Here is a 12,254-nt window from a genome sequence, read left to right on the forward strand (position 1 = left end):
GCGTCGTTTGAGGACAAATTAAAAAGATCAAAGACTGATTTTAAAAATGCTTATTTCATAAAATATTAAGGGTCTATGCATGAATTTTCTGCTACTATATTTCTTTTCATATTTGTTTTTGGTTTCAACTTTAAAGGATCACATTTCTATATATACAGATCAAGAAATACAAGACTCTTCCGTAATGAGTTTGTCTATAAATTGTGTATGTAATGATATATTTTCCCTTAAATTTCCGTGGACAAAGAAAAATACTATAAATTAAGTTATCTTCCACCTCTTTTTTTTTACACACTCTACCTTTATCTGTTCATGGAGCTGACATCTTCATCTTCAGCACTTAAAATTAGAAAACATCCAATGGGCCTTTTTGACAGAGAAGATTCAACTAAATTTAATATAAAAATAGTAGAGTTTGACATTTTAAAATTTTGTTTAGAATTCTTTAGAATCAGGATATAATTTCATGACAATTTTTTAAGATTGCAAAATAATCAGTTTGAGTTATTTTCATTTGAGTAATGGTATTCATACAACAAGTTTATAGCAATTGCCAGATCAGCAAAAAAATTTAAATGTTAATGAGAAAAAAAACAAATTTCCTCCCTTGTCAGAACAATATAATCTCATTTATTTGTTTAGATAAACTTTTTTGTTTAGATAAAAATAGAGTAGAGTGTAGAACAATATAATCTCAGAGAGAGAAAAAAGTAAATCAATATATCTACTATCTTATTATTTAAATAATTTGTCTAAAATTCTCTCTTCATCTTTGTTAAACAAATCAATAATAAGGGTATCTTAAATAAATAAATAAATAAAATCTTAAATAGGAATGGCAACCAACACATAACGTAAGAGTATAATTATAAATTCTTGTAATTTAAACATTATTTAAGAATAATTCATTTTATTTAGGAAAAATAAAATCCATCCTTAAGTATAAATTTGATTCGATTTTGTCTTCTAACATTTTCCGCTCAATTTAATTTTTTAACTTTTTTTATCAAGTTAGTTCTTTTGTTATAATAGAGATAGTTTATATTCCCAAAACTAACTAAAAGTTAATTTATTAAATTATAAGTATTAAATAAAAATAAAATTAATTACTAAAAAATAATAAAATTATAAATTATTTAAAAAAATAAAAAAATATGAAGATATATTAAGAATAAAAAAGAAAAGATATTAAAAAAACTAAAAGCTGATCCTAATTCAAGTAGTACTCTTAAAAACACTAAAAACTAAAAAAAGTTGTCAAAAAAATTATTTATCAAACAATTAAATAAATTTTTCAACTAATAAAAAAAATTAAAAACCAATTAAACTCTCTTGTCGTACAGCCTTAAGCCTCAAAATTTCATCACAAAGTACATTTTATAAAATAGTGAATCGAGTCATCTTAACCTGACAAGAAAACAAAACATTTTAGGGTGAAAGTCGCACATTATAACAATAATTGCTACTGAATTCGATGAATCGTGGAGATTTAGGGTGAAAGTCGCACATTATAACAATAACTGTTTTAAATTGATCTCAAAATAATCAAGAAAATCAACAATTTTAATGTTAATCAAAACTTAATTTAGAGGATAACGAAAATGATGAAATGTCAAATCAAAATTTCTTTGCCATTAAGAAACGCACAAAAATTGCTCGGTCGACTTCAAAGGAGTCGAATTGCGTGAGGTCTATCTAGATAAGGGAATCGACATTTAGTCCACGAGCCTTATAGATCAAGTTGCAAATATATTATTCATTTTCAACTTGAATTCTAGTTCTTTACAACAATGCCATTGAAATATTATATTACGGACCAGATTTCAAGAGGGGAGAAGTAACGATTGGTTCTTAGGACGAAAAGTCTCCATAAAACAAATGGCAGAATTAAAGGCTTTCACATAGATTGAAAACTTGTTCTCAATCTGATCCATCTACTTTGGGAAAGTGAAATTGCGTGACATAGGCTTACCTCGTAATACCAACACTCTTATAACAGTTATTTTGTTAAAATGGTGTCATTTGTATGACTCAACAAGACATGATCAAACTGGTGTCAAAAGAATATATTATAGTGTTCCCAAAGAGTGTTAAAAAGTGTAATCAGGCCTTTTCTTCTACTAATTTTTGCCGTGTTTTCAGGAGCTTCAGCTCAAGTTGGAAAGAGATTCATAAATTTCACTTCTTCAAAAGCCGGCAATGAATTTACAATGCCATTGAAATTTTATACTATTATGCACCCCCCTTAAGGGGTGCCAAATCACCATAGGTTTTTTGGAAGAAAAAACTTGTTCATATACCAAGGTTCAGTTGAGACTAGACCCATAATTGTTCTGACTAAGAACATAGAGGACATATATAACCCAAATTTCAAATCAAAACTGAGAATTCAATCTATAAATAAAACGAAACTCAACAACATTTGTCTTATCCGCCACCATATAACCCCCCCGGAATGTCCAACCATAGTAACAGAAAAACACAAGGAAAAGGCTACAACGTATGAAGAACAACCTAAATTTACATTTTAAGGCATAGAAGTCAAAATAATAACCCTTCTAATTCAGGAAATCCAATTACCAAAGTTTTTTTCCTGCTTTTAAGTCCAAATCCAAGAACCCAAAATTGACAAAAAAAGGACAGGGAAATGTCAGAAGGGTTCAGGAAAACCTCACTTGCCACCCAAGGATGGGAAGTGCCCAGGATCCTCAATTGATGGAGCTGGAGCATTGCTGTATGCATTTCCACTGTAACCTCCTCTAGAACCACGGCCACGTCCCCGACCACGCCCACCAGGGTAGTACCTTTCCCCTTCAGCTGGCTTCAGAAACTCAGTGATGTTGACAGACTGAGAATAAGAAAATTCCAATATAAGAAACAAAGTCAGGAGAATGAAATATAAAACCAGGGCACATGGAAACAAAACAGAATATGAACCTTTCATAACACAATGACAATTTGATTTCTGATTTTTGGTTCCTATAGTCCCAGGATCATATGAGGGGGTAAGGTTAAAATCAGTTTAAATACAAGTGAAAAAGAAGCACACTACATAACAGACTCAATTCATAGAAAAATGACTCATTTAAATCTACAAGGTCAAACATAATCCAGAAGGATAACAGTCTTGAGGGAACCAATATCAATATCAAATATCAACATATAACACATTTAGGTAAAAATACACCAAACTAGAGAAATGACTTTAATTTCTACAATTAATGTAAAAACCAACTCCAGAGTGAAGGGGTTGTAAAGGAAGTAAACACTGTGTAGAACCTAAAAAACACTAAAAGCAAAAGCAATTGTAATAAATAATCATAGCATAACTTGAATTTCAAAACAAAAAACAACTGAGTTGGATAATGCCATATGAACCTCTTCACTGTAACAACTGACCAAACTGCCACAATAATCACAAGAAAAAGCAATTAGGATAGATTCAAAATCCAGATAAAGGCTAACCAGCATAGCATGTCCAGGTCATCATACTACACACAGAAATACTAAGGGTTGCTTCCAGTATAGAAAAGCTGAACAGCAATCTTAATGTTCCTTAACATCTTGCATCTTTTTATCATCACTTTCTGTCATCTGTTATCATCAAATATTACAGCATCCTCCAAATACCACAAATCACCAAAATAAGTACCAAGACTTTGCACCTCAATTTTGGTGTTTTGAAATGTGAAAGTTATATTAAATTAAATTTCTGGTCATTAGGCCACCAAAATGGTATAAGGTTAGACTAGAAGCAACTAATAAGCTTTCAAATTACAAGTATCGGAGGCAGGTTATTTTCACACATTAGGAGAAGAAATTGGTCACTCATGGAGCTTAATACAACATAATTAAAGATAAACCTTTCAAATTACAAGTATCGGAGGCAGGTTATTTTCACACATTAGGAGAAGAAATTGGTCACTCATGGAGCTTAATACAACATAATTAAAGATAAAAATGTCACAAAGTCACACCTTCTTGGATTTCTCCTCCTTCTCCAAAGCATCTTTGCGCTTATCCTTGTCAGATCCCTGGAAAGAAAATTAAATATCATCAGGCATCATTAATATAATTAATATAAAAAAAGATTACAAATTAAGGGCAAAAGTGGGGCAAGAAATTCTCACCAATTTAATAAAGATCTCATCATTTTCTTTCTTGTTTGACAGTGGCTGCATGGATGCAAATTCCTTGATGTCCACCTTTCTTGCTTCAGTTTTTTGAGCCTGCAGGGCCTTCCTTTTCTCTTCCAGCACCTTCTCATACTCTTCCAGTGTCATCTCCTACAACACAGTTTAAATTCCGTTTAGCAATGGGTGAACAATAGCATAGAGAATATAAATTTCAAACAAAACCCACTAAAAGCATGATGGAGCAAGAATAGTAAATGCAATTGAAGTCCCAAGTCCCTACATTTTCAAAAAATGTAAAGCAATGTTAAGGACCAAGAGAACAGTTCATCATCAAGAAAAAGACTGACAGATTCTTCCAAGTAAATAAAGCAGCCAACAAAATTCAGTGAGATGCAGTTAACAGACAATCAAAGCTTAATCTTAATGATCAATCATTAATTCACGAGACATCTTCTGTTTGTCTCCTGATCATGCACTGCAGAAAATCTAGAAGTTGCTGCAAGAGGTTCAAAATAAATGGGGAAAGCTATAATGAACTGGCCATCCACCTTGTCCTCAGGCTCCTTTTCTTCATTTTCATTAGCAGGACTGTCCTTGTTTCCTTCTGCTGCATCTTCCTCTCCTACAGGCTTCTCATCAGCAAGAACCTTTTCAGTTTCATTCACCACTTCCTCAGTCACCCTATGAAATTAACATCAAAAGGAACAAATAATTAATAACTGCCAATTAAAAACATGAGACTCTTGGATGAAAATTCTAATCTGAACTTCATTATTATTAAAATTAAGAATTAAAATTATGAATACAAACAATTACTTACTCAGCAATGTCATCATTCTGTGTACCCCAGTTACCACGTCCAGACCCTTCCCGTTTGAATTCATTTCTGCAAATGGAACCATTGATATTATATATACAAAAAATGGAACAATTGACATCATTATATATAGAAATTTCTGTTCAAGAAAGAAATATTAGTTATATCATTACCCTCGTCCAGTCCCACTGTGGCGTTCAAATGCTCTTCTTGGACGTCCTTCATCACCAGTTTCACCATTGCTAAAACCTCCACGACGACCACGTCCACTGCCGCCACCACGGTAGGGCCCACGGGGTCCACCATAACCGCGTCTTTCTGAGGGATTCCCAGAATCTCCTTCAAAAGATCCTTGGTTAGCAGGGGCCGATGAGTTATCATCATTGGAAAAATCACGGCCAAAGCCACCGCCGCCACCACGGCCGCGTCCAAATCCTCTTCCACCTCCTCGGCCACCACCACGACCGCCGTAAGAAGTTTCATTTTTAGCCTCCCTTACTATAAGACAAGAAAAAAAAATACATCAAAAAAGCAACACAAGGAATACCATCAAAGCAATGGACATTCAGGAATCAAGGTAGCAACAAAAACATGCCAAAAAACTCAACAAACAGTCAAACACTCGAAGTATAAATTATACTAATACTAATCATCTTTCAATTCTAGTTATGATGTACCACATTATAAATAATTTCATTTGAACAGATTTCTCGCGGAGGCATTTGTTTGAACTGCAACTTCTACCCAAAAACCTTAGATTAAAGCAATCGGAGACCTATTGCATGTTCCAAAAAGACAGACAACAAAAAACTAAAGGCTAAAGCATGCTCAACCACATATGAAAACAAAGAACTAGCATCATATTCACAATTATCTCTCATACGCTAGCAAAAAAACTAATAAAAAGTAAATATTCGTATAAACATTTGTTATATGAAATAGCTTTTTCATACCCAAAATACTAAAGCATATGAGCCCATAACAACAAACTACCACCATCACGCAACAATTAACAACCAAAAATAACAAAAATCTTTTCTAAAGCAAATTTCACAAACCCCATCTCAACAAAAGCACCAAATTTCACAACATAGATAAATTAAATATGAAAAAACGCAAATTTTTTAAAAATAAATAAATAAGGAACCAAACTAAAACCAAAACCCACGTCTTTTTTTAAAACAACAAGATCAATAAATACCTTAAACCCCATCACCAGAACAAAAAATTTTACGACCCAGATAAACATATACGAACAAAAAGCAAACTTTCGATTACAAATGAAAAAAAAAAAACAGAATGAACAAAAAAAACGAAGCCTTGAAAACTAACCAGCCTGAGAGGGAGGAAGCGGCTTCGACGGCAACTGGGCCGGCGCGCCGCTGCGAGCTCCGGGCTTGGCCTGGTCCTTCTTGGGTGGCGCGGTGGCCGCGGCTGCCGCGGCCTTCAGTTGCTCCGCCGCGATCAACTGTGAGGGGTCCTCGGCGTCGTCGCCCAACAAATCAAAGGGATTCGTAGTCGCCATTATTTCGAAACACAACAACAACAAGCCCTTCTCAGAAAGAAAAAAAAAAACCCAAACAACAAAAGAGAACAGCACCGCGCAGAAGAAAAAGGTTAACTCAGCGACGGTTCCATGGTTAATTATTATTGTTCAGATCGAAAGAGAAGGGAAATGAGAAGAAAAGAAAGAGAAGAGAGTGAGTGAAAGACAAAACCCTAGCCGCAGGGGAGAGACAGAGAGAGGGTGAGGCGAGTGTGACACTAACCTAATCTCTAATGTGCTCAATTTATTTGTGTTTTGGGACTTAGCTTTGCCTTGCCTTGGCAGTGTTTGCTTGCTTACAAAACCTCGTGCAATTCCCACACTTTTAATTTACTTTTTTTTTTTCTGAATACACTTTTAATTTACTACTATTGTTTATTTTTATTACTATTTGTCTATTCTTTTTTAAGTTTGAAATTAATTTTTAACCTTAAAGATGAATTTTTACGTCATTTTTTTAAAAATAAAAATATTAAATCAAAAATTAATTACAAAGACGCATGTATGTGTATTTCTATTTATAAGACCAAACTTTTTTAACTTACTTATTCTTTTATATAAGATTCAATTCATATTATTTCATATATTAATTATTTTTAAACTAAAATATCTCTAATTAAAAAAGAAAGATGTTATATTAAGATACATTTAGAAGAAAGATAAATATTAATGGCAATGGTATTTTTGAAAAATAATAAATTTAGGAAAAATTTATTGCAATCAACTAAATTAACTATTTTTTTTAATATTGGTGAATTAGGTAATTGAATCTTATAAATAGAAACAAAAGTAAGACAAATTTACAAAAATTTACACACATTGTTCAATCAACTAGACTAAACTTCTTTTATAATATTAGTAAAATACTACCTTCAATTCTTATTATAAGGACCAATTAACTAATTTATCAAAATTAAAACATTGATTAATTTAGTTGAGAACATTAAATCATATGATTTTTTTGTGAAGTATGAATAAAAAATACAAGAGGAAAGAAAGTCTCAGACACCACAAAGGAGTCTTTCATAAGTTTCTCTATGATGGTGTGAAGAGAAGAGTCTCATCTTTACTTCAAAACACTTGAACACACATCCTAACCAGTCAAAGTATCTGTCTCACCATTAGAATCATGTGAATCATGTGACATACATGTAAGGGATAAAGTCCAACTGCTTCTCACTAACATTATTATTTTTAGAATCTTAGATGCATGTTTGTGCATGGGATACGTAGAATTTTGTCACAGATAGGTGGACATCTTTGTCTAGGTTTCAAAAACATGATTGACGAATCAAGGCTAAGTTTCTAAAATATTGTTGTATCTCTGTCTTCATGTTGACCAAGTCAAGGTGAGTGTCTGGAAAGAGTCAACTGAAGAGATAAGAGATATTGGTCATAGATGACATTAGAGTGTACAAGGTTTTTGACATGGGTAGGTAAGGAAACATATAGTCAACCAATATCCTAGGCTCTATTTGGACAAAGGTCAACCACCTTGAAGTAGGAATAACTAATATGCACATATGACACCCTACTACTAAGTGGGCCAATAACAAGCCAATTCAAAAATCAAATTGAACACTGGTCATCTCCTAGACATTGTTTTATGTTTGTTTGTGTGTTCAAATATGTCTTCTTTTTTTAGTCTCATCTATATTTTGTTTTATTTTTGTCCTTGTATTTTTTTTCATCCTATAAGTTTATTTTTTTCATCTTTGATTTTTATAAGTTTCTTTTGTTCATTTTTAGTTTTCATGATGTCACTCTTCTTGAAATGGCATGTGATTGTATAATCATGATGTCATCTTTTGTTCGTCAACATTAACATTTTTAGTAAAGGTGACTTAGCAATAAGACTAAAAATGAAAAGAAAAAAAGGATGAACTTATAGGGATTGTTTTCATATTTAAGCCTCAAAAGAATATTGGTACCTTTCTTTAATAAACAATGATGATAAAGATATATACTTGTAATATTCACCTTATAGATAACATAAAATTGATAATATGGCTTATTAATAGGATTTTTTATTTTTTTACTACTAAAATGACTTCTAGAGTTACTTTTGTTGTCTTTTTTTTTGTCATCATGTTATTATTGTGAAATATCTAGTAATTTTTTCAATAATTATTTTTTGTCAAAAAACTTGATTGGTTGTCTTAGTAAGGTTTTTCCTTTCAATCATATTTTTTTTTTAATTCATAAGACTCTTAAACCTTATTTAAGGAATTTGAACCTAATTTCACTTAACTCTTTTGATATGCATGTTATTATTTTTATTAATTTATTTTAATATTTATGCATCAATAGTTGAAAATAATTTTATATGGTCATCCAATCATAATTCATCATTGGTATGCTTAGTAGGACAATTATTATAAAAGTCAATAAACTTACCATTAATGATACTTTGTGATTGGAAGATATTATAAATTTCTTTTATACTATCAGTCATCTACCTTTTTCTCTTATTGATTTTCGTAAATATATTTAGATTTGCAAATAACTTATAATGTTTTCAGTTGTGAGTTTTGAATGAAAAATTAATTTAAAATGACTTAACAAATTTAATTAAAAAAACATCTGAGACAAAAAATGTGAATTTCATTTTTTTAGTAAAATAAAAACTAATGAAAATGAAATAATTAAAAATTAAAGGACTTGATTGTAATAACAAAAAATTAAATAGATTAAATTGGAATATAAAATATTGATGGCCAAAATTTATAGATTACTTACATAGAAGGAGACCAAAAATAGAATTATGTACTTTTTTTAAAAAATAATATTATATTTAACAAACATGCCAATATATCATTGGTCTTACTAGAACTTTTGCAAGTATAGTGGGGGAAATGTGATTGGGAAAAAGACCTACTATAGATAGTCTATGAGGTTCCACAATAAATATTGGTCCTAACAAAACTCATAAATATTCTATAACAATGTCATTGTGACCCAAAATTATATATAACATACAAATAGTGCTTTATTTTAACATTTAAAATAAAATAAAAAACAAAGATGAGACATCAAAATTAAAAAATGAATAGAGAAAGTATTTTTTTTAATGAAATATTAAAAATATTTTTAGAAACAGTGTAATAAGGTTATGTTATTTAAAAAAACAACTAATTTTTTTTAGCTTTAGTGTTTTAATCTACACGATTAGTGTTTAGGGTTTTCTCTCTGTTTGTGGGAGTTTAAGGTTCCAACTATCATATTTCACTCATTTTTGGGATTTTGATGATGGAGATCAACATGAAAGATCTATCATTGGTTGAAAAAGAAGAGGATGGTTTAGCTTATGATGTAGAGAAGGACCCTGATGTTTCTTCCAATGTGGAACTTTGTCTTATGGGTCATTTTCTTGCTGATAAGGTGATAAGGGTGGGCCCCATGAAGGAAAGAATAATAAATATATGGTGGCCAGGGAAGGGAGCTTTAATTAGAGAGATCCCAAGGGTTTATTTGTGTTCCAGTTCTATGACAAAGGTTCTCAATAGTAGCCTGTGGAGTTTTGATAATCATCTTCTTATACCAAAAAGCATAAAACCAGGCAATGTCATTGACCAAATTCCATTATTTTATGTGAATTTCATGGTGCGAGTCCACAGTCTTCTAGTGGGTTTCACAACACCAGTCATAGGGAAACATTTGAAAAATTTTATTGAGAGAATTTGTTGAGTATGATGAGAATAACAAGGTAGGGGTGTTCTGAATCTATATACGCATTAAGGTCAGAATGGATGTGCACATCTGTTAAGAAGGAGAAAAAAGTGAAAAGTCAGGAGGGAATAAAACAAAGTGACTTACTAGTATGAGAAGTTATGACTGTTTTGTTTCCTCTATGGTGTCTTGGGGCACACAGATCAATTCTTTGTAAAGCTGTTTGATCTGGAAAACAATGTTGGACATAAAGAATGGGGCCTTGATTTCAGGGTGAAGGTTAAGAAGGGTGAAGGAGGTTCACAATGGCTCTGGGAGGAGGGTAAAGATTGGAATTCAATTGAAATCAATCATACCAGATTCTCAAGAACAATGAACATAGTTACTAAAGATCTTAATTCAGAAAGATTTCTAGTATGGATAATATGGTAACCGAATAAAATCAAGGTGATAAAGCTAAAAAAGGAAAGAAAGGGCAAGGCAATATGGGAGGATTGTCTTTAATTATGCATGGATTATCCTCTACTCCAACAAATGAGGAGAATTTGAAAAAAGACGAAGAAGACCAAAATGAGAAAATGATAAGAAGAAGAGGTCTAAATACTGAAATCATGAGAAATGAAGTGCAAATGCTCAATACGAATACCAAACATTTTTTATTGGTAGGTCGTGGTTCCTAGGCCTGCCAGGAGTAATGAGTATCATCAATTGGAAATTGGAATGGTCAAGGCCTAGGTAACCTACGCCCAGTTACTACCCTTAAAGACCTTGTTTGCACCCACAAAGCAAACTTGGTATTTTTGTCAAAGACTCTAGTTCATAAAAATAAAATTGATGAAATTTATAGAAGTATTAATTTTGATAGTTGCTTTCAGTTGATAGGGAAGGTAAAGGTAGGGGATTGGCAATTTTAGGAGGAAACTCCCTAATTTTAAGATCACATCTTTTTCTAATCACCATATTGATATAGAGAATGATGGGGAAAAAGAGGTATTGAATTTGACGGTATATTTTGTAATCATCGAAAGAAGTCATGGGACTATATTAGACATCTTGTTTCAACATCCAATCTTGCATGGTGCATAATAGGTGATTTTAATGACCCGTTAAATGAAGCAAATGAGTTTGGCATAATTGATCATCCTCAAAGGTTGTTCCAAGGGTTTAGGGAGGTGGTAATAAAGTGTCTTTCAATTTATCTTCCATTAGAAGGCTATCCATTTACATGGAGTAGGAGTTAGGGGACATTAAATATTGTAGAGGAGAGACTTGATCGAGCCTTAGTCACTGGCCCGTGGCTTGATAAATTTTCCCATGCATCATTAAACAATTGATGGCAGTAGCGTCAGATCACAACACTATTCATCTCACTGGGGAGATTTACACCTATGAGTCATGAACAATCATATAAGTGAATCTAACACCACACCTTAATCCAAAACCTTAGGCTTAGGTTTATGGCTCTTGTCTTCACTTATATATTGTTCAATTGTCTCATTCATACAGTTGTGAGACTTCACCTCACACATGTACTCTAATAATCTCCAAATTTTTAACACAAAGAAGAAGGTTGTGAAAAGACGCTTCAAATTTGAAAATACATTGTTGGGAGAAGTGAGTTAGAAAAGGTAGTCCAATTGGGGTGGTTGAAAGCTTCTTAGGAGAATCTGCCTTAGAAGCTTAGGACCTGTGCTAGAGAGTTAGAGTCTTGGGGGAAGTCTTTAGATCGCCAATTTAAAGGGGACATAAAAAATGAAAAAAAAAATGACCTTGACATATTACACTACTTGGATGATGCTGCCTTGGTTAATTTAATAAAGAACAAACAAGATCTTTTAGCGACGTTGTTGGTTAAAAAAGATAGTTATTGGCGTCATAGAGCCAAAATGCATTGGCTCCAAGAGAGGGGCATTAACACACACCTTTTCCATCAAATGGCGTATGTTCAAAGGAAAATAAATACCATAGAGAAGCTTCAGGACAAGGATGATTGAGAGATTAATGATCAACAATGTATTTGTCAGGTTGTTCATAACAACTTGTCAAATTTATTTAATTCATCAAATGGCACAAATCAGGAAGTAGT

General features: G+C 32.2%; 1 protein-coding gene across 2 annotated transcripts; it reads right to left on the reverse strand.

Moving 5' to 3' along the window:
* Positions 1–2,368: 2,368 nt before the first annotated feature.
* Positions 2,369–6,794, reverse strand: LOC100791259 (RGG repeats nuclear RNA binding protein A). Of its 2 annotated transcripts, none has more exons than XM_003521018.5 (7): positions 6,286–6,794; positions 5,127–5,451; positions 4,957–5,022; positions 4,685–4,817; positions 4,131–4,286; positions 3,978–4,034; positions 2,369–2,848 (listed from the first exon to the last, which is right to left on the reverse strand). In XM_003521018.5, exons 1-7 carry the CDS (start codon positions 6,476–6,478, stop codon positions 2,672–2,674), a joined length of 1,107 nt encoding a protein of 368 aa, XP_003521066.1. In that variant the 5' UTR covers positions 6,479–6,794; the 3' UTR covers positions 2,369–2,671. The 2 variants fall into 2 exon arrangements, 1 of the variants encoding a protein (XP_003521066.1); XR_005890702.1 differs by having other exon boundaries at positions 2,779–3,766; positions 3,864–4,034.
* Positions 6,795–12,254: the final 5,460 nt, after the last annotated feature.

The sequence above is a fragment of the Glycine max genome, chromosome 3 (genome assembly GCF_000004515.6).
Source record: "Glycine max cultivar Williams 82 chromosome 3, Glycine_max_v4.0, whole genome shotgun sequence".
Classification (NCBI taxonomy): domain Eukaryota; kingdom Viridiplantae; phylum Streptophyta; class Magnoliopsida; order Fabales; family Fabaceae; genus Glycine; species Glycine max.

Coding starts and splice junctions, on each gene's coding strand:
- LOC100791259 (XM_003521018.5), bottom strand. CDS start 6,478: ATGGCGACTACGAATCCCTTTGATTTGTTGGGCGACGACGCCGAGGAC. Junction 4,818..4,956: donor CAGAATGATGACATTGCTGA/GTAAGTAATTGT, acceptor TTAATTTCATAG/GGTGACTGAGGAAGTGGTGA. Junction 4,287..4,684: donor AAAAGGAGCCTGAGGACAAG/GTGGATGGCCAG, acceptor ACTGTGTTGTAG/GAGATGACACTGGAAGAGTA.